Below are 23,395 nucleotides of genomic sequence, written 5' to 3'. Positions count from 1 at the left end.
AGCTATTGATGAGTTTTCAGTAAGTAGCTCAGAAAGGAAATGAATTTTACTTTCTCTTTTCAGTTTAGAAATAAGCCTTTACTGTCATTTCCTTCAGTCAGTATTTTTTTCTCAGTTAAGAAGGTGGTGGAAAAAAATACAAATAAAACAAATCAGAAAGGTCCAAAAGAGTTTACAGTGGGATAAATTCCCCAGCTCTCTCAATAGTGTTCAGTAACCACTAATCCTGCAAGACAATCATCTTTCGTTGAGCCTCTCATGCATCAGGGTTTCAAATCAAATTAAAAGGCTCTGGTCACCAGATCGAGAACTCCCATGAGACTCATGGATGTACTGCTGCCAACGGTGCAGCCCATACCTACTGTCCAGCCATGTCCGCATTGCTAGGAAGATCACAATCTGTACTATTATGGGAAATGCTGCAGTTACAGCAAGCACAACCCTGTTTGCTAGAGTAAAAAACCCCACAGCGTTGACCTAGGCTCTCCAGTGAGGCAGCACAGCCTTGGGACAGACTACTCAACGATTTGATTGTATTTCAGATTAATAATTCAACACACAACCCCTAAATGTTTGATGTCTTTTGAATAATAGACATAAGAGAGTTGCACAGATAGTTGCAGAGAAGAATTGCTTTAAGCAGAAGGAGAGTTTATGCTGGCAGGAGACCAGCATGTTCACTTGCCTCTGTCGGGGGAATGTGTTATTGCCGCTGTGGAGGAGGAGAGGCGCTTACTGATTGGCGATTCCATTTGCTTTGGCAGGTTCATTGTAGAAGCTGAAAGTTTGTCACATGCTGCAGAGAGACGCATTGAAGATATTTGTATTCGGATCACAGTGTTGATAATCAACTCCCAAAAATTAACCTTGCATTTGTACTCGCGGCCTTGCTGCTGACCACAGCGCTGAATGAGCAAGGCCTGACGTACACGTGTTCCGACTGCCAAAGGACCATTTGGGACAGACTCTGGAATGTGACTTTTCTGCTTGCGAATTTTACATTTCGGTTATACAACTGCCTGTGTTTTACAGTGCCACAGGCAAATAACTGTGTATCATGTCTGCTGAATGAAGCCGTTCCAACAGAAGATAACAGCACAAGCAGAAAGTTACCTATAATCCCAGACTGCATACAAGGGGGGCCTCTGATCCTCACCTTCCTTCCTCCACCCGCTGCCTACTTTCAGTCTGGAAAAGCTGGGGTAGACTGCAGGCATTACTCTAATGCAGAAATGAAATAATCAACATTGGTGCATTCACACAATGAGAATTCACTCACTCTTTTGGTGACTGGTTAGGCTTTTGCACTTGGGGAGAAGAAAAAAAAAGCCAGCTCTTTGATGCCACCCCAATTGTCTGTTTTTTTTTCCCCCTGTTATTTATTCTAAAATACTGTTTGACAGCCTGTTTGAGCACAATACCCATTTCCTACCTTGCCATTTACTCAACAGAATGACAGAAAAATGTTATTCAGCTATTACTACAGTGCACTGCTCTATGATGAGCACTGCATGATGCTCAGAAGCACAGAAAAGAAGAGGCTTTGCCCTTTGAATTTGAATTCTGTTTCTTTCAGGCGCAAAAATACATTCAGCTAAAGGCATATATGTGGCTCCACACCTGCAGCCCCTAAGCCACTGCATTCACTATGACACCCACAAAAACCTCACCTCAGTGGGGTCCTACAGGATTTGCCTCCACCTACTACAGTAAGCAATACAATTCTCTATACTCCCTTTTTTAAAGTACGGGTACAGTGCCACTATGCTTGCATCAGCTGCAAACCCAAATCTCTTTGAAATGCCTGTACTAATTGTTGCTGTGCACAATCTGTTTGCACAGAAAGAGTAATTCTGTAAGAGCATGGGCCCAAGAACCAATAGGGCACATTCTGCAGGAGGAATATCCAAGCCCAGCTTCTCCTCCTGGGAGGGGAGGATCCTACTTCTTAAAACACAGGCTGCATTACGTTATTAAAATGCCAAGTACATTTGATATCGAAGTTAGAAATCCTACATGCAATTCATTCTTAACCCTATAATACTCATCTACTTCACAGTCCTTTTAGGAGAATAAAAAATAATTAAATAATGACGAAACGAAAAACACAAAACAAAACGTGACTGCCTATACACAAAGTCAACTATTTGAGTTGGTTACTAATACCAGCTTGGCCAAAATTCACTGCAAAAGGCTGAAAACACAGCACGGCTGCTTATACTAAGCTTGCTCGTTTTCAAAATATTGCAGACAAAGGCCCTTGATGTGAAAAAAGAGGCTGTTCTGATGAAATACCATCTCCTTAACATATTTTCCTCATAGTGATTTTTTTAAGGAGCACCTGCAGATGTACATTTCAACTGCAATATATTTATACACACACGCAAACACTCAAACAAACACAGAGTGCCTACTGAATTAACAAAAATGAGAATCCGTGTTGTAGACGTCTACAGTTAGTGGGAAAATCATGCGATGCCTCTACTGTGGAATGTGAGGCATGCACTGCTCCACTATGGCAAAATTAAAAGCAAATTAAAAAGACACTTGGTCCACATCACTAAGAGTAATGCTGCAGAGCATCAGACTGAAATAATAAGAAAACAGTGGTTAGGAAGGACGAAATCAGTGATGATGGACTACAGTGATTAGAACAGTTATAAACGAGACACGATGGTACTGTGATTCTCTGAAATACCATTGAAGGAATCAGCAGGAGCAGTAGAGGTCACAGGGTCTGGAGGAAGGGTGTTGGCAGCTAAACCTAGAACAGGGGGTGGGGTATTTTCTGATTCACCTACACAGCAGAGAGATCAGAGCAAAAAGAGGTGAAAGAATTACTGAATAAGTTGGGGGAGGTGGAATCAAGCACAAACTGCATCACAAAGACAATCTGGTTTCTTTCTCAACGCATGAAAGACTCCTTTCTTTTTAATCATATATATTTAATTTCCTGTGGAACAGTTTGTCATTTTAGAGTTAAATATATTTACATACTGTTTAAAAAAGAGTAACTGTCATAGTTTGTTACCACCCAACCATGGATATATTTTCCTATGACTACAGTTTTTTCAAACCTGGCCAATTTAAGTAAATTCTGTGATTTCAAACAGAAAACATGCATACTTTTGAAATATAAAAGCAGTACGTGACTGATTATGAAATAAAAATTATCTGTACTGAAGCCAAATCAAAAAGCACAACAGCAATACGTGGGAGGAAAAAAAACCTCAAAACTATTTTAAACTGCAGATGCTGCATAGCCATGTAGAAATTCCCATCAGGTTTGCAGAAGTACCAAACAATAACAGATCATCTTTTCAAGGTTTGGCCAGCACTTAGCCCTCTGGTGAATATTAAATTTGCTAACCATGTGTGTGGGAAGACAATGCGGGGGAAGAAAGTAAAGGAGAAAGAGCACAAATTTTGATTTTAGCATCTGTCATCCTCAAAGCAGAATCTGATTAAAACGATCTGCATTCCTGAAGTTAGGAGTGACCTTTCTTCCCAGAAAGTGTTAGAGAGAGGAAGCCTGGCAAGCAATTACAAAGCATCTTGCATCTCTTCACGCCCCAAGGCAGCAGCCCCTGCAGTACCACACTAACTACAAAACGCACCATCCTCACTATCTCCACAACCTCATGCATTTTGCACTTCAGGATCTGCAATGCAGGCAGCCTCTTTCACTCACCATCTCTCCCTCCTGAGCCTGCAGCCAGTGCTCCTCCCCACGACCATCGCTTCTGCTTCTGTTCCAGCTGCTGGCTGCGTTCAAGAGACCGACGCATCATGGCTTCTAAACGTTCCTGGTTATAATAGTACAAAAACAGAGAAACCAAGCTGAATCAGTTCTTTCAGGGCTTTTTAACATATTTTTTTTTAATTATTTTTTTTTATCTTCTTAAAGAATGCTAAAAATAAGCTGTTCCCCTGTTGCTCCACTTAAAATGTTTACAGGAGCTGGTTTCCAATAGAATAAAAAGAGATTAAATAAGGAATGTATCAATATGTTACCTACCTCCAGATCTGTGTATCCTTTGTCTGCAAGCCACTGAGGTCACTACAGAGGCCTAAGTAAATAACACAGGTTGCATCACTGCCTAGCATCTGCTCCTGCTGGTGAGGCTGCTGCTGCGCTCTGGACTTAATTTGTATAAGAATAATGCTCGACAAGCATTAACTCCTTCTTGTCTATGCAGACCTCAGGATTTCTTCCAACCCTTTCTGAGTACAGCTAAATTGCTGCAATGCCAGTGGCTCCTCCTAGCCACGCAGATAAATGATCACTTCAAACCCAAAGTAGGTTACTTTGCAGGATGGCTTAGTTAATTATTTATTTTTGGGGAAACTCCCTCCTTTCTTACACTGCGTTCTTCATAGCCTAAGCATCTAAAAGCTTTTTTTTTTTCCCCCCTTCTCCTCTTCTTGTGCATTTTTCTTAGTACATGCTTAGATCACCCTGCTCAGAGCTATCTTTTTTCCTCCACCTTCATGCTCCTCTCCATGGCATGATGAGTTAGAATTTTCTGATGAGGAAGAACAAAAAGATGATTCTCTCTCGTGCCAAATACTGCCTTACTTTTAACTCACAGACAGGTCTTCTGGTTTCATTTCCATCACCTCCTAACTCTCATAGATCTCTGCTTGGTTTTCTTCCCATCTCCTCCCTCTACCAGTTTATCTATGGTTTATTGTTGTAGCAAGGATCTCTGCATGCTTCCTCTGCACTCTTCAATCAGACAAAAACTGGTTCTTCCCCATCCACCATTCCATCACCTGCCACCTTCCTTCTTTCACATCTGGCAACCTCTCCACCCCCACAGTTCAGCAATCAAATCTCTACTATAAGAGATGAGCCCACTCTTGCTGCTTCCAACCTCTGCCCCAATGGTTTTTAACCCCTTTGATGCCCTTAGTATTCTCAGACATATTACTTACTACCTTTGCTACGTCCTTCCAATTTAGCACAAAATTCCCATTCTGATCACTTAAAACTCTAGCTAACGTAGGCTTCTCACTCCAGAAACAGTTTCTGTGATTACATCAGATCCTCTTCCACTGTTACCAATCCCTTGCACCGTCTCCAAGATCTTTTGACAACTCAGCTCAACTACATTGGAAACCTTTCTGCATCTCCTGTCCAGATTATTCCTTCTCATTGATTCAGGACTTGGGTCTGGTTCTCCCATCCCCCTTCCCTGACAGATTTTAATCCCCAAAATATCAGTCTTTGTTCAAGCATGTCTCCTACAGTCTCTGTACTGATGGTGAGCCTGCAATCTCTAATTTTGCTTCTTCAGAAGATCATACCCAAGCACCAGGCAAGTAACCAAGTAACTACCACTTTGGGAACCGTTATGCAAGTATCTACAAAATTTGTGTTACCTTCCTGCGATTGTCTACAGCCACTGGCTTTCATTAACAGCAGTCATCCAGAAGCTGATGAGAGTGTATCTATAACATCCTTTCTCTCTTACACATCTTTGAAGAATCTCTTCCTCTACCATGAATGATTTCCAGCAATTTATTGCCAACCAAGCTTCCCACCTCATCCAACCTTGCTAGCATCTACCAAGCTGCATTTAAGCTCTCTTTATTTTCTTACATGCCACTTATATCATAAATTCGATTACATTATGCTCTGTACAAATATGAAAAAAGGCACTCAGTTCTTCAGCCTGTGTTACCTTTCAGCCAATTGACTTGCTGCTACAATTACAGCTGTTATCTCCAGGAAGACAACCTTTTAGTCCCATGTTCTGTGCTCACTTTATTTTGGTCTCCCTTCTCTATCTTTAGCTCACAGGTACATTGGGCAAAGACTGCTGAAATCATGCAGCTGCTTCTCCCTCCCCCATTTCTTTTGTTTCTTCTGTGCCATTCTTGGCCAGGCAGGTATACCATGTGAACGTGTTATCTGCTCTTCCTTCCCCTTTTTTTCCCCCACTGAAGTGCACATGCATAAAGAATCACAAAGCTCAAGCAAGGTATTTTCTGTAATAGCACAGGAAAAACTGTCACATTTTGAATATCCCATTGCTTCTTGTCCATACTTCGGACATGAAAAGAAATCCTGCAAGTAATCTCCCAGCCTTTAGATTCCCTGTAGTTTGCTCCAATCTTTCATTCTTACTATTTGGTGATTAAATTTTCACATTGAAAATCTGTATGTGCTGGCTCGTTATTTCAAGTTCACATATTCCACTTTTACCTTCACACTTTCCAACATTAACTTCATTCTATTTCAGACCCGTTTCTGTACTTCTGCTTTCTAAGCTTGTTATTTCAGCACCAGCTCTCTGCAGTTAGCTCCTTTTCTTTACTTTTATCTACTGTACTTTTTATTCCAATTTATGTTTCTACCCACACTCGAAATAAAATGACCCTCCCAATTCTTTTCCATTAAAACACATAATCCTACAGAATCATTTTTCCTTCTGTAACCTAATTAACATTCTTACACATTAATTAAAAAAATACAGTATGACAGCAGACAAGTTTCATCTGAGTGATTAATAATGGTTTTCTTTAATCCTGCTCAGAGCAAATACCAACAATATTCTCTAGTTCCCAAACTACAGAATACACTCACACCACGTACTATAAAAAACACTGTTTTAAAAATAAAATGGAATGCATGATTAAATAGTTTAAAGTGAAACAATTTTTCATACATATATGAAAGCTCACACCACTCGCATTCTGAGGTCAAAATCTTCAATTACACAATGTGGAGAGGATCATTTATTATCATTTGCAAAGAGCCTTTCATTACAGCACTATAGAACATAATGATTAAGCTTAATGAAATTCTGCAGATATAGGTTAGATAAAGAACAATATGAAAACCCTTTGCACAAAGGGTTATTAAAAAGCTGTTTAAAAAGCATTTTAAATGAGCACAAACCTGAATTTTAGAACTAGAAAGAAAATAACAGGGATGCATAGAAGCACAGCATAAAGAATGCACATGCCAATAATTTTCAATTATGACAAAAACCGAACAGCAAGACAAAGCTTTTCTTCACTAGCAAAGATTGCAGAAACCCTCCTATGGTATAGGCACATTACCTCATTAAAGACATATCCAAACTATCTGACTTCTTTAGGAACTGCAACTGCTATAGACAGAAAAATGTCTGCACTGGAAACACAATTAACTTCCTTAAAAAAATGTACTGGACAAGCTTTGCATGTAGGTTAAATTAAGAATGAGTAACACCATAAAAAGAGAGCCATCTACTGCTAGTGTCTGAAGTAAACGTTACTTTCCAAATTCCATAGTAATTCATGCACATTTTCCTCAGACTAAACAACAGAACAAACATTTGGACTGCCTGAGTTTTAAAAGTAAAAGCAAAAATTAACTGTGAGCATACAAATAATTTCACTGAAGTACTTCCCTTTTGTCTATGTAAGATATAACATAGATGTGAAAACAAAAAAAATATATTTTACAAATACTCTGAGTCAAAATAATTTGTGCAAACAATTCTAAAACAATCTCCCTTATACTTAGAACACAAACACTAACAGAGCCACATGTAAGATCAGAGAGGAAAAATTCTTCCTCTTTGCTTTATGTATTCATCAGCACTGTATGTAAGTAGCTGTTTCCTGATACTATCAGTTGGCCTCACTTTTATTAGAGTGCCTCTTCCACCTAACAACAGAAGAACTGTTATTTTCTATTTAAAGAATGGCTTTCAAAATTTGTAAAGCATTTAACTACCTCTTCTGAATATAATTTATTCATACTCCCAGCAATTTAAGATTATGGTTGTATATAAAATTTATATGGAAAAAGAGTGGGTGCATCAAAGGAAAACAAATAGGACAAATGAGAGCTCTGTTACTGCACATGGGGAGCTGGGGCAGCAGTTATAGAAGAAGGGGAGCAAAGATCAGAAGAGAGGATGCTCATTATTAGGAAGAGAACTTAATGCTTCTTGTGCCCACTGCATAGCAATCAATAGATTGCTTTTGCATAGAAGTCCCAACCAGTTCGCAGCAACATTTCTCTATTAGTTGCATAACTGAATGTCACTCATTACATAAATGAATACAAAAATTTGGAAGACATTTATTAATCCCATACATTATAATCTGATAAGTAAATAACTGACACTACACCATTCTATGGAAGGAAGGGCACTGTTACAGAAGACTTTCCCTGATATGAAAGGTGCAGTCAATGTAGACAGTGCAAGGATGATTTTCTGACACATTTGTTCAGTTTCTGCCCAAGGAGTGGCAAACACTTCCATCATACTCCACTAGAAGCTCCAGCTGCCCTGGAGAACAACTCTGTCAGAATATCTCCATTCCCATTAATACAGGCTTTAAAATAACCACATCTTCCCTGGCAGGGGAGCAGGAAAAGCAAGCAAAATAAATTTTGGTCGCTTCGTCTCTGAGAAGTCCTTTGTACGCAAAAAACCCAAACAGAGAAGGCAGCAACATAGGAAGCAAACAATTCCCCATGGTTTAATAGCCATTTGCCTCCCAAATTCCTACACACAACAATATTTTTTAGAGTGAGATTTATACAAACTGTGCCTGTCAAAATTACGCACTGCCATCTGTTGTGTTAAAAAGCAAGATAAAAAGAAAAAGACCTAAGAAAGACCTAAAGGCCAACCAATAAGGCAGATTTGCAGCAAGGAAGAAAATCTACGTGGCACCTCAGACACTTTATACACAAGGTAAAAACCAGTGCTCCAGTCCCCACCCAGTGTATACCAGTCTTGAAGGGAGAAACGCTGAGCACACGCTGTAATATATCAGCTCACTGGCCAGGGTGCATCCCCCACAAGGGTGGGAAATATGAGCTCAAGGCTCTTCCAGTAAAGACAACCTCAAATGTCCAAAATGACTCATGAGTAATGAGAAACTTGAAATGCCTCTAGGGCTGTAAATTCATCACCTTCCTTAACTCCTCCTTCCTACATTCATCTCTGGGCAAATGCAGGAAAGTCTATTACATGAGATGGGGTACCCCAGTGAAGAGATCCTTGGTCTGACCTGGAACAGCTTCGCTTCAGTTTGACAACCCCCACCCTGACTGCTCCAGCAAAAGTCATGCAGGCAGGCAAAGCAGGTAAGTGGCTCATTTTGCCTACAGCTTTCCCCTATCCTGCCTGCCTCCAGTGCAACTTCTGAGTACGTGGATTTTGAAGTGTTTGCATTAGCCACTACCCCCTGCATCTCCCATAAAGAAGATCAATTTTGCTTAGCTGCAAAAGGTTATCACAGCTGGAAGTATTGGGGAAAGAGAACACTTGGTCAATGATGTTACCACAGAAGATAGGTCTCCTAAGCCTTTGTTCCTGTTTCTGTCATTCTTCTTGAAATTTGAAGTGATCCACATGACAAAACATTTAAAAATGAATTCTCAGCAATTATGCAGAAGCCACAAGCATTATGTTACAGTTGAAAGAGGGATGGCAGGATACAATTTTCTTTTCAGGTTTCAGTAAAGCAGTGAAAAAAATCAAACATAAGGAAAAAAGCAGGCAAGTATGCTATTCTGATCCCATGTGGAAAAGTTTCATTTCTTCTGCAAAGATATTTTGATAAACGTGGGAGAAGAAAGGAATTAATAACTACAGATTTCTATAACCTTTTCATATAGAAGATAAAGAAATATATTCTCTTGTTGTTTTTTTTTTTTCCCTCTCTAAACCACTGTCCCCTTTCTCAAAAATCATTAATTCTTAATTAGTTGCAGTAGCAGTGCTGCATGTCATGCCGGAGAAACACACACATGTACTGGGTTCAGAAATCTGCATCAGAAATTGAACTCATTAGAGAAAAAAAGAACTTTATATCTCAGTAAAGAGAGTAGAAAAAAGGTTCAATTCTGTATAAATTCTGTTCTGCATGACAAGTTTAAATCAAGACTAGGTTCTTCACTGCTTTAAGAAAGAATTTCTGATTTTATGTTACCAAGGAAGAAATATAATTTCCTAAATATCACTTCAGGTTCACAGACAGTGTAAACAAATCAGCAAGAAAAATCTTGCCAGTTTATGAAAAAGCTGATCTGTAAGCTATCTTTTGGGATGCTGTTGCTTTATCATGTGACAGTTGGAGTCCCAGATATGTTAGTATAAGTACGTGATTGTTTTGTGAGACCAGACAAAAAAATAGGAGACAAAAAAAGCTTTGAAAAATGTTTCTGAGGTACAAGCAGTCGTGGAGTATTTATAGTTGTGATGTGAATGTAGCTCCCAAAGTAATGCCCATATGTCCCTAGGTCAAAGAAAGAAACACCTGCAGCACACATCGATATTCAGCTAAGTAATGCTAACAGACACAGTTGCTCTTCCATGACTCCCAGTGGACCTTACCTCCTCCTCTTTAAGCTTTTGTCTCCGCTTTTCTTCAACAGCTGCTCTCTTCTGCTCCTCCCTCTGCCTCTGTTCCTCCAGTCTTCTCCATCGTTCCTCCACTTGCTTTTCATATTGAAGTTTTGCTCTTCTCTCTTTCTCTAGTATCTGCTGTTCCCTAGCAGCTTAGGCAGAGAAAAAGGTGTGTTTCAGAGAGAGAGAGAGAGATATATATAGATGCAGATATATAGATATATAGATACAGATATATAATCCCTCCGTAGCTTTAAAGGCAAATTCTTTTTTCAGACCTAACAAATGTACTCACTAGGTTTTAATTATCTACATATGCTGATTCACAAAAGCCTTTGGAATTTCTTGACAAGCAAAAGCTGTTGGAATTTCTTTAAAACTATGATTCTCTTCACAGGGCTGCCTTCAAAATAAATACAAGAAATATGTATCAGGTTTATTCCCCACAAGGCTTTGGAAATATATAATCCTGTAATTTGATGCTGTTACATCTTCCAGGCATTAAAAAAATAATATTATGGAGAGTTTCTCTATTACTTATCCCAAATGGAGTCATAATTTTTGTCGAGTCATTACCTTGTTGTTACAGAAATTCAGACTGCAGCATTACGTGCAGGACTGTTGCTTCAGGTTTACATCAAGAAGATAAGTAGCAGAAGTTAATTTGACAAATCGTGAAAAAAGATCTATTTCTCTTTCAAATGCATTCCATAAAAAGGCACAAAATAGGTCAGTAAGCATACTTACATACACACAAGCCTGTAATATCATACCAACATATATATAGCCAGTATGAAACAGTGAATGTTAACACAGCTGATGAGCTAAGAACTTAAAAGTTAGGGAAAATCAGAATTAGCATGGGTTATACAAGAGCAGATCTGTCATTCTGCTCACCTGTTACGCCCCAGTTTAGTCTTCCAGTTGCTGTTTCTCTTCTTCAGCAAATTACCTCCCTGCGAGTGTCCTCTCTTTCAGCTTTTTTCCATCAATCCTAGGCTCTTGCTCAGCTATCTCAATTTCCTCTTCACAGATCAGCTTTCTTCCCCCAGCTCCTTGCCCTTGGGCTCTTTATCTACAGCTGCAACCTTCAGTCCCTTCCAGCCTCCCTCTGTTCCTAAGCCAGAGAACCCCTAGCAGAGACAGTCCTTTCCCAGTAGCCACATTTCTTCCCCTTTGATTACCAGATCCTTGTAAGATACTTTCTCATGTCCAACCTGCTTTACAGAACACCACCTGCCTTACTCTTGCCAGTAGCATGGTTGATGGTGTCTTCCCCTTTGCCTATTTCATGTCTACCTCAGGAAAGGGGGATATGAAAGGCATGTTAGTGCTGTAGGCAAGTCTGGACTTCCCAGAATAAATTGGACTTGTCAATAGATAGTTACCTCAGATACAGTGGAAGAGGAGAGACAAGTCCCTAATTGTTGATGACTACTAGCCATGTCAGGTAGAACAGGTGAAAATTGCATGTGGGAGTTGATAAAAGACAAAAAATAGAGTGAGCTGTCCGGAGACTGTACTAGTTACCTTTTGAACAAGTAGGTGAAACCCAGGACTGACTCCGGACAGAGAATTAAACCATTCTGACATCAAGACATAAACACAATTCTTGTGTCTTGATTTAGGAATACTAAGCCATTGGTTAATGAATTTGGCTTTGGTGAGGAGATGATTCTATATCGCTGCAAAAATACCTGCTGGGTGCGTAAATATTTGTCCTTCTGGACAACTCACTGCTTTTTTTCTGAACTTCTTTAATGAATCTGACATAGACAAATAGCTACTAAGGCCAAAATCCAAAGGTCTTGACTCTTGAAGGGGTTTTAATTCTAACAAAGTATGTTCTCAGAAGGCATATACAGTGTCTGGAGACAAGAACTGCAACCAACAACTTTCAGACCACCTGGGTTAGCCACTCCCCAGATTGTCCAGCTTTCAGTTTTCCTCCCACCTCCTCTTTTCCCCTTTAATCCAAATCCTTTCCACTCACCACGTCACTTTCTCAGGAGCCAGCAAAGAAGGGATAATCAAAATGACAGGAAAGGTAGTCTAGACTGAATATAGCTATAGGAGATAAAACTAAGGCTGGTGCATGCCCCATACGGACAGAATTTCTGGGGAGATTAACTACTAAAAATTTTAATCCCCACTAAGCAGATTTCCACATGAACTACAGAAAGAAATCTTGCTCACCAAGCTCACTGCACTAAAAAACATCACATTTCAGGCCTCAGGTTTTGTCAAGATATGGTCAACAGTTTATTTATTGCAAGGAAAACAGTATTTTCTTATGATTCTTTCCATGTGTCCACACTGTTTCAGTTAACACTGACTCAAAATAAATAGCAATTTATTTTTATAGCAACTTCATAATTTTACAAAATCCTAAAATAATGACAAACACTTTTAATAAGTATTGTCAGGTAACCATAAGGAACAGGGCTACTGGTCTGTCTGCATACTGCAATGAAAAAAATAAGCATAACTGTTAAAACATATTCTTTTAACTTTATAGATATACACAACATTTAATGGGGGAAAAAAAAAAAAAAAAAAAAGGTTGAGCAGTTCATTTCTCTGCCTTGCAAAATTTCCCCAGCATTTCCTTGGAGATGTTAGTAGACTAAAAACAACTGATCATTATAAAAACTCTGCAATCAATGCTTGTATTGTTCAGGAAATGAATTGATGAATTGATTTTTTTTTGTATTCCCTTGAACAAAGATTGTTATAAAACTTTAAAAAATAATCCACTTTATGCGGGACTTAACGGCTCCGTGGTATATTTTAATAGCACTAAAACTTAACATGCTAAAATTAAGGCTGTTTTACCAAATAATCCTACATATTAACATAAATGTTATTCAAGGCTTATTTCAGGTTTTTTGTTTGTTTGTTTTACAAATACAAATCCTAACAGTCAGCACATTAGCCTACATTCAAAAGTACAGGTATCATAGAAGAAAGTCAATTAATCACTACAAAATATAAAATACTTGAATGGAAATTAAAGAAGGTATCAATTAGTTTTAAAGAAGTAATATAAGTCATAAAGACTAGTAATAGACTAAACAACAGTTTTTAAAACTCAGAACAGAAGAAACGTCACGTAACTTAAGTCTATTAGCATATATACATAAATAATACCGACAACTCCCACCATCTTACCAAGATATTTCTCTCTTTCTTCTCTTCGTTCTTTTGCTAGTCTTTGTCTTTCATCAGTTTTTAGAAATCCATCAATGGCTGAAATGAGAAAGAGAAGAAAAACAAGTGTTAGTAAAACCAAAGAAGCATCCCAAAGAACTCTCTGCTTCCTGAAAATTGAATCTAGCTCATGTAACAGCTCAGACAACAGAAATGACATTGCACTTGGTGGAGGCGGATGGGTTAACAATCTCTTACCTACTGCTGAAGTCCAAACACAGCTCACTGGCCTAAGTACCCGACTCTTCTCAGAGTGACCAAGCAAGCTCTTAGTGCTCGTTTTAAAGTTTGTATGTTTCTTGGGAAACATCAGAAAGATGCAATCAGTGTCCCTTCCACTTCGTTAGTAACCTCAAAAGTGAGATTTTGGCTATCAAGTTTAGCCAAGTTTTTGGCTAACAAAAAAAAAAGGCAGTTCAGGAAAGCAGTAGAAGCAGTATGTAGTCCTCTCATAGCTTAATGCTGTGTGGAGTCCCAGCTGTCGTATTTGCAGCCTCCCAGCCCACAGGAAACCACCAGCACCAGCTCACTGCAACAAGCAGTAATTACTGCAGGATGAGGCTAGGGAGACAGCAGCCCTCCTCCTGCTTCCTTTTCCAGGTAGGAAACAGTTTCCTCCTCCAGTCGGTACCTACAAGCACGTTACTCACCTGGGAGGAGGTTGCTTTGTCTTATAGCCAGACATCGAGCAAGGCCCAATCCAACGAACAGCATGATTTGGCCCGGCAGTCAGAGCATGACACATGGGGCTGGGAGCCACCTGCCTTTGCACCCTGCAAAGAGCCGATGGCTGGGTCTTCACAGACTCCTCCATCCCAAACACCAAACACAAGTTCTCCAGGCCCTGCTTTCTGGACAAGCCTTAGCCACTGACTTGAGAGAGCAGCTAGCTGACTGCATCCTTCCAACAACAAGGCCTCCAGTGCCCTCGTTTCTCTCTTTACTTCCAGGATCTCCCGGGGTCTTAATAGGGCCGTAGTGCAGACAAGCAGAGGGTTTCACAGCAGTTTATATCCTTCGCCATCATCATTTGGGTTCTCTGCTCAGTTTTCATATAATGGAATCCCTTCCCATTTTGCAAAGAACTGCACTTGCTCTTTTTTTTTTTTTCCAGATAAATAAGATGGAAAACTGATTTGGATTGTAACCGCAATTCTCCTTCCCAAAAATTACACTTCTGGGGTCAGGGGGCATTCTGCCCACGGAAGCAAAGTTTGTACAGAGTGAGGACTTTTCTGTAAAGGGAAATGCTGTGCAGCAAGTTTGAAAACCAGCCTCAGTGGCTTCTTATGGCTAGGGAAAAGTGCCAATGCTCACACACACAGCAACTGCCCAAAGGCAGCCAGGTCCCTGGCAAATGGCGATTCCAACTGCCAGCTGGGTAGTTACACCAGGAATGTGTGGGTCAGATCAGTATCTACTTATGACCGAAGACTCATCCTACTTCCAAACTAGTCCATTTGTTTGTTCACTTGGCTGCCATTAATAGTCAGATTTGACAAGCAGTGAGAGCAGCACTCTCTGAAACACTGAGTACAGCAAATGTGACAGGGGGTTATAACTACTAGGAAGGGCCTGCAGTTAAGTGTCTAAAAAGAAGAAGCCTGTTGTCAGCATGGTTAAATTACAGTTCCAATTAATGGAAAATTATTTGAAGATCTGAAACTAAAAACAGCTTGAAAACTACAATTTAGACTAGAAGCAGCAGATATGAAAGCAAATCTGGAAGAGTCCAAGGAAAGAAGATTGGACTTGAGAGCAAGCACAGAGGGAAGGAGACAAGCAGAGGCAGGAACTCATGGGCTCTTATGAGTGAAGGGGAGTGGTTGAGAAGTGGCACCTGAAGAATGGAAACCTGGATGGCAGTAAACTGGAGGGATTGGAGGAGTCTCTGGTTCGTGTTCATAAAACACAACGTGCTGACTTTCACCGCCCTCCTGCTTCCAGCAAATACCTATGAAATCTACAGATGAAATTATGTCCTGTTACAATTGCCAATAAAATTACAGCAATTTATCTCTATCATGTTTGCTTTATGAATGCAAGTGGGTAGAAGTGGATCTAAAAGCTCTGGCCTTGTCACAACTGCCACAGCTATCCCAAGCTGACATGGGATGAAACTTCCAATTTTCTAGGTTGGCTTCCTCAAGACTACAGATATCTCAGTCCCACCAGCAATATTAAAAGACTGTCAAGGTTGTACTGCCAGATGCTTAAGAAATGAGGATGTATAAGAATTAAAACAGTCTGTACATTCCTTGTTTTGCTTCCTTCCATACATATTATTATGTATTTTTTCTTTTTAGGTCCCTTGGCTTAGGCAGTACATAGAATGAACTTCCTCAAGGGGTTAACCAAGTTCCTAACAAAGGAATTGCAGTTTATGGTTCCTGCTTCATTTCCTTCTGAAACCGGAAAGTGTTTAGAAGAAGAAAGAAAATAATTTGAAGGCTGCCCTGGAGAAGAGCACTCCACATTTGCCTATGTCACAGAGGAAACAACAAAATACATGGGATGACTGTTCATTAAATGTACAACTCACCAATGCAGAAATGAACTGCGTGGAGGAAAACAGCATGTAATCTATTGAAGCACAGACATCACAACTGCATACGCATGCAGCAAGGGTAGCATTAAAATAGCACAGACATCTTAGAGCTTTGAAGGCTGGAATAATATTCCCTGGGTAGTAACTTCTATTCTAGCATGATTTTTAAGGCTTCAATTTGTTTAATACATGCCTTCACGCAATATACATTATAAGTGTAATGGGTACACCAGCTATTTGCAATGAGAAATTTGATTAATGATAGGAATGCAAGTTCTGTTTTGTAAAACAGACTACAAGCAGCAAGCTAGCACAGACAGCTCTACAATTACAATAACATTACACCCTCTTTGTTTCATAACACGAACTACCGGCAGAGGGCAGAACAAGGTTTAAATGAAAAAACAAAACCACACAGCAAAAACACTTTCACTGTGATGTAGGAAGTGACCTCAGGTTAATATTTTGCGCGTTCAGCTTTATCCTGAGCTTTCCTTGTATTTAACTAAAGCAGTTTAAAAGGTGTGTAACAATCAGCACAACATTTAAGACACATAAATATATGCCAACCAGAATAATGAATACGAAGAATCACTAGCAGAAAATTCTTCCTTTACCCCCAGTCTTGCAAAATATGGAAAATGCCCAATTAAGAACAACAAAGATTTTACAGTAAGGAGTTGCTCTTTTCTCCCTTCTCCAAGTAAGTTGCTGCTACTTATATTTTATTTCTCAGCTCCACTCTGCAAAAATCCCCTTCTTCAGGAACTCCCCATTCTCAAAGGCTGCTGTCTGACAGTTAGATTGCATCTGACCACTGGGCTAACTTCTCAAGGCTGTGCCTCATTTTTGACTGAAGAGACTTTGTTACAGCAAGCATTTCTAAAGAAGATCGTAACTTAAAACCAGTTAAAACGTCAGCAGCCTTGCAGCAGCAGCCTGTCATCTAATGCTGAAAGACTATTTCAACACTTCGTTACTTCGAAATAAATACTCAGAACTAAAAACTGACATGTTAATCAGTTTCAACTCTTTTTGATGGGCAACGTATATCTATTTAGACAGATGAAACAGTGCCAGAATATGTACACATATTACACATTATATACCATTGCATAAACTTCTTGGCTATCGTTAAAGACAGAAAGGAAGATTCTTGTGTTCTGATAAGGCACAAGGCAAGCTTTGCCTTTTGAAACCCATCCCCTGCTACTGGTTGAGAATACAAGTACTCAAGCAGGACAGTCAGGTTGTTAGAAGCTGAGAGTATGTTTCAGTAGGATGAACCAGATGCCTAGACACTTCCTCTTCTGAAATTTGCACTGGAGCAGCAGCCAACAGCTATGGCTCCTATTCATAGATTTTCTTACTTCGTTTTTAAACCTGTGTAGTCTTCTGTACTCTATAATATCCCACGGTATTTAGTTACATGTTTATATACAGGAGATACTCAAGCCTTTGGTAGCAGACATCTCAATGAAGAAGTTAAGTGGAGACCCAAGGCCAGCTTTACGTAACATATTTAGAACTTTGGCCACTTGACATAGTCTCTTCAAAGCCATTAGACCTTTGTCCATTCTACACAGCAAGACCTTTGCCACTGCACACATCACCTAAAATGACATTGATGTATTGGAAACTCCTGGTTCAAATGCACTTCTGTCAGAGGGAAAGCATTTTTCTTCTGTATCATTGATGGTGTTCAGGGAGGCAGTACAGCTGAACGCTCACAGAATAGGCACTCACCAGGATGGAGGTGGCCTTGATAGCAATGTGGGGGGCAGGTCTGCCAAGCAGGCCAGACAGATGTCCCACTGCACTTACCACCCACTCTGCTGCTGGCAATTCCCATTGTTTCAAATTATATTATCTCAGTTGTTAGAATCAAGGTTTTACTCCTTGGAATCTGCTTTTCCTCCTTCAAGACTGTTCTTCGAAATAACAAAGAACATGCTTTTCTACCTGCTGCTGCTTTCCAATACGAATGAAGAACCATATTCTTCAATTTCATGGTGACTGACTATGCTTTGCAGGGAGACAAAGGTATAATATAGCATATGACTGGGGTCACGGAGGACTATTTCTATCAAGAAAAAGCATTTTTTTCTGAATTTACTTATAGGATATTGCTGAGAGGCTTTCAGGTAGAGTCTATAGAAAATGTCTGATGAGCCTTATAGGTATGTCAATAAAATCCTGTAGAGCTTCCTCTTTTTTGATAACTGCCTTTTATCAAGTTTAATTTAAGAAGCTACTTATTGCATTGCTCTCTCTCTCTCAAAAAAAAAAAAAAAAACCTACAAAGAAACAGAATTTTTCAGTTGCAGCTAGTTAAATTTATTGCTAGGTTTGTCAGTACAGACTTTAAATATGACTAGAAAAAAGATATTTTCTATTATGTCAGACATAACAGGAAAGTTATTTGTTATTATAAAGATGTTAAGTGGACAAAGTCATTAAGGGCAGACTCAGTTGCCAAGCACAGTGGCATTTCAGACACCCAGGGCTAATTGTATAAGACATGACCTGGCAGGTATCAGAGAGAACCTGCCAGGGATCTGCACACTCCAGTTAAACAACTGTGACACGGCGTGTCACAAGATGCTTCATGTTCCTGATCCCCACTCTAAATGTTCAAGGTTTTCCTTTGCATTAGGATGTATACCATACTAACACAAAGATAACAGTACGAAAATATAACCCACAAACACCTTATCAGCTCCCTGGGACAGCATGGCCTGTGTATAAGCTGTACCTAGCCATAACAGGGCCCCAGGCAGACTCCAGTATCATGCAGACATAGCAGATATGTCTCACAGGTCACTCAGAGAGCAGATAATATACACTAGCAGAATTTTTGTCATTTATGGGGTCATTAATGATCACTGAACAGATCTTTGTTAGCTTCAGACGCAGCAAGCCCATACAAAGCAGCTGCACTGCGTTGATGTGTGTTCCATGTTGCCATTTCATTTAAGTGCTTTGGCAGCCACTCTCTCAGGCAGGAGGGAGTCAGGACTTTCAGGCTGAACTTACCAGCCCCCTTCACCAGGATATAGTGCACACAAATCTTCATAGCTGTGTCTTTCAAGACTGCATTAGACCTGTCCCTTCAACTCACCACTACTGGTGGTTAGAAAAAGTGCACCCAAAAGGGGATGAATAGTGGAAGTTCAACCACAGAGCCTAAACATGGTTGTTTGATTTTGTGGTTTTTTTTTTTCCTGAAGAAAATGAAGATGAAAAAAAAAAAATCTTGTATCATGTTTATGAAGACAAAAACACAATTTCTAAGTGAATCAGTTTCTTCAAATACAATGTATTCCTACCTCTGACAGTGTAGATCCTAATTCTGTCAATGCAGATCCTAATTAACCCTTCAACCTTACAACAGCTGAAAAATTCTCTCTAGAAGTCTGTATACACATGAATGGATACTATGCATGACAATAATTTTATTCAAATAAATATAAACATTTTAATCTTACATTTGTTTTTGGAAATATTATTCATTAGCACAGATTTTTAACACCAGATCTTGACAATACTCAAACACACCAACTCCCTTCCAGAACTATTTACCGTCTGAATGCAGTTAGTTTGAAAATGCTTGCAGGACTTCTTTACACAAAGGTCGAGTAAAGAACCATTCTCAAGCCCTCACAGAAGCTGTGTCATTTCTCTGAGAAGTTCACCTTTGTAGCACACTTGAAAACCTACAAACTAATGCCCAGTGGATTTTCATACGCTGCAAAATAAAGCCCATGTAAAGACATTCAGTGCTGGTAAATAAGCATAAAAGAGAACTTCTCTCTGTCATATAAATCATATTGTGTTCCTTTTCTCTATGCTTACTTTCCATGATGCTTGGTTAGCAAAGAGGAAGGAGAAAGAAGACAAAAAGAAAGGAGGCTCCTTTTGCTTATTGTATATCTTTCACACAGCAATTAGTAATTAATTGGATTCATTCCTCTGCTAGAAGACAGGCAACTACTGTTAATAGTGCCATACAGAACACAAAATAAAACGTTCCTACATTATGTCCAGAGCCTCAGCTAATTTTTCTGAGTGCCCTAATGTGAGCTTCAAAGCAGCTATAGCTCCAGCAGTCACTGATCAAACTAATCACAGCCCTGGGGTTAGCTAGAAGACAGCCCTGCAACTGGGGACCTGTCTTCATTTTGCTCCTGTTCCCACTGAGACCTTTATCTCTTGCGGAACATCAACAGATGCAGTACTTCGCATCAAGATATTTCTTACAAAAATGTGGGAGTTGACTACAAATACTGAATTTTGCAAAGTTAGATAAGAGATGGAAAGCAAAAAAATACCAAAAAAAACCCTAAAGATTCTTATTTATGTCTAAGCTTATGAATAATTTTCAGATATATTTATTCTTAAAGAAAAGGATTTTATACAGTTATACATGTAATTAGAATTACAAGTATTAAAAATCATTCACACTTTCATCTTACAATAATTTAAGCAGGCTTTTAAAAAAACAAAGCTTGATTTTAAGAAGTATATATTTCTTTCCTAGTAAATGTAGACATTTTCAGTGTAAAAGGTTATCATATTTAAATTGTTTGAGATGTGTAAAAATCAGAGTCTTTAAAATTGACCCAGCCACCACTTCTTCTTATCATCAAGAAGGCACTATAATTAAAGCTTTTAGGAATATCAACCAAAAATAATAATGTAGTCCTTTTCCCATTCAGAGACTCACCAAGCTTATGGTGAGGAGTAGAACAAAACAAGAGCATAATCCCAAAGGAATTTATGCATTCCTAGCTCTACCTTGATAACAGATTCACACTACGCAAACTCCATATCCAAATGAAGCCAGCCTTTTGTAACCCGTGCCCTGAGCAACCAAACCTATGCCACTAACAATTAACCACTAGCAACTAACTTCTATGCCTGGTCATGGGCTACTATATCAGCACCTGACGAATGGAAAAAAATCAGTCTTTCTTGAATGAAAATCAAGCATCCTGTAACAGAAAATAAATAAATAAATAAATAAATAAAAAGAAGAATAAAAAATAAATAGTACCTCTGACTCACAGTTATCATTTTGAAAGTAAACAGAAGCAGGGTTCAATAAGGAGTAATTTTGACCAGCTGGAAATAGACTGAAACAACAAACCAAACCTCAAAGTTACGAACATTATAGCTGCAGTGTTTTTCCCCCACTATATAAGCTTTTTGTCCTTCCATACACTTACTGCATTTCTCTTAAATCAGCAACTGTCCTAACATGCATTTAGCTTGCACACATTGGTTCACTTGCACAGTCCAGTCTCACTGACTCCAGCAGAACTACTTTGTCAGGCCTGGTAGAAATAAATCATCAGGCCCAGTGAGTGGCCACATATCCTGTTCAAGCCTGAAAGAGGCCCTGTCACCCACGTACTGCCATAAACACTAACTTTAGGACAAGAAGCAATGGTCTTATGTTGCACCACGGGAGGTTCAGGTTGGATATAAGGAAAAATTTCTTCTCAGAAAGAGTGGTGAGGCAGTGGCACAGGCTGCCCAGGGAGGTGGCAGAGTCACCATCCCTGGAGGTGTTTGAGAAATGAGTGGATGTGGCACTGAGAGACATGGTTAATGGGCATGGTGGTGGTGGGTTTATAGTTGGACTCAATGATCTTAGTGGTCTTTTCCATTGCAATGATTTTATGATTAAAGAAAAAATGCTTTTGTTGGGAAGGGCATCTATAAATACCTTAAATACTGCTTGGCTAGTTCACTTAATCTTACAGACTCAGCAGGAAATACTGTCATCGTAGGCCAGTAAGCCTTGAGTCATGGTCATTTTGCTCCAGTTATCTAGGAGAAATGCTGTAGAATCACACACAATTCTTTTTTTATCCAACTCAGCGATTTCAACCTGAACAACAGCATTTCAAGGACATACACAGCAATATTCAATCTCTTTTCAAAAATTTGGAAAACGTCTCAGTTTTTTTTTTTAAAAAAAAAACAGATATTCATTATTACTCACTGAAACTAAAAACAACAGTTTTGCATCCTCAGTGTAGTCCAGGACACTTCAACTCCTCACTAAAAATTTCCTTCTGGACTTGTGCTACACATTCACAGATTAGTATCTGTTGATCGCACATATTTTTGATTAGGCATTAAATAACCAAAGCCCAGTGAAAACTAGGATTTCACTGAAATACACTGATCTGTTAAGCAGCGAGTGAGATAAAAACTATCAGCTTCCTCCACCTAATTGGCTTTGCTGGTATACAGCACTGAAAAATGACCTTATTCTTTAACTGTATTACAGCTTTCATTGCTCTGCTGCACTCTCAATGATAACTAAAGCCTATGAAGACAGCAAAAACGAAAGGCAGACATGCTATATATCATGAGCTTTAGCTATGTCCTTACAGGCATAGAAGTCCTACACAGCCCTCAGGTGGACAAGCAGCCTATCTGCAGCCGGAGCTCCACTCCTGCTGTTTCAGTGGTTTGTTTTTTTTTTTGGTTGTATTTCTTTTTCTCCCCCTCTGACAATGACAGCTCTCACTCAAACCTTCACAGCAACTTCCAATGCTGCAATTTACAACCAAGGGGTGCAGGAGCCAGTATTTGCAAAGGTGCTTATTTGGAGAAGACAGGTGGTTCCCACACACAAGCCCTACACAAGCCTTTTTCTAAAGTACAGCATACAGCATACTGCTGTAAGGTAAGGTACAGCATACTGCTGGGAAGAGCTGGTGTGTTCACTCTCAAAATACTACCAGCCTGAGTTATATCCCCTATAACACCTGGCAGTGGGGCTGTCTCTGTCTGCTGGCCAGACACCCCTGCTGTCCACCACTGTAGGAGCCAGAGCTCTTTGCTAACATCCTGCTTCATATTGGAGAAGTGGAGATGATTTTCCCACCTTGGCATCAGCCTGGAGAATTGGTCACATTGCCTGGATCAAGATATTCAAGTGCCCTGCCAAAGCTCAATATTGCACTGCCGGAGCTGCATTCACATGAAAAGGAACAGCACCTGTACAGAGTAGTTGCAAATCTCCAGGTTCAGGTGGGTCAACCTGGGGGTCAGAAGGATTGTGTTTTGAGGGTCATCCTGAGGAGCCAAGGCAACCTCCTGCATGGTCTCTGCATGCAGGACTGGAAGGGCAAAGCAGACGCCCTCAGGAAAGCAAGTGCTTGCAGATGGGCCCAATGGTAGGGATTAGAGAGAAAAAGGAAAGTACTATAATCTAACTTCTGATTAACCTAAATGTCCATGTTCTTATACAGAA

The 23,395-nt window shown here is 39.6% G+C and overlaps 1 protein-coding gene across 7 annotated transcripts in view; it reads right to left on the bottom strand.

Moving 5' to 3' along the window:
- MAP7D2 (MAP7 domain containing 2) overlaps window positions 1–23,395 on the bottom strand; it is a 77,619-nt gene that overhangs the window by 21,716 nt on the left and 32,508 nt on the right. For 2 of the 7 annotated variants that reach the window (XM_090124680.1, XM_090124686.1), the window contains exons 2-6: window positions 13,536–13,613; window positions 10,353–10,516; window positions 3,692–3,806; window positions 2,699–2,797; window positions 686–796 (exon numbers count right to left, since the gene is read on the bottom strand). In XM_090124680.1, the coding sequence (XP_089980806.1) occupies window positions 686–796; window positions 2,699–2,797; window positions 3,692–3,806; window positions 10,353–10,516; window positions 13,536–13,613 (567 nt within the window). Of the gene's footprint in view, window positions 1–685; window positions 797–2,698; window positions 2,798–3,691; window positions 3,807–4,018; window positions 4,281–10,352; window positions 10,517–13,535; window positions 13,614–23,395 lie in introns of those variants that run through there. The other 5 variants (XM_090124691.1, XM_090124707.1, XM_090124700.1 and 2 more) reach the window with 3 other exon arrangements.

The sequence above is a fragment of the Phasianus colchicus genome, chromosome 1 (assembly GCF_987193195.1).
Source record: "Phasianus colchicus chromosome 1, bPhaCol1.hap1.1, whole genome shotgun sequence".
NCBI lineage: Eukaryota > Metazoa > Chordata > Aves > Galliformes > Phasianidae > Phasianus > Phasianus colchicus.
Note: the sequence above shows the minus strand (reverse complement) of the source record. Positions and strands in the feature narration are given on the sequence as shown.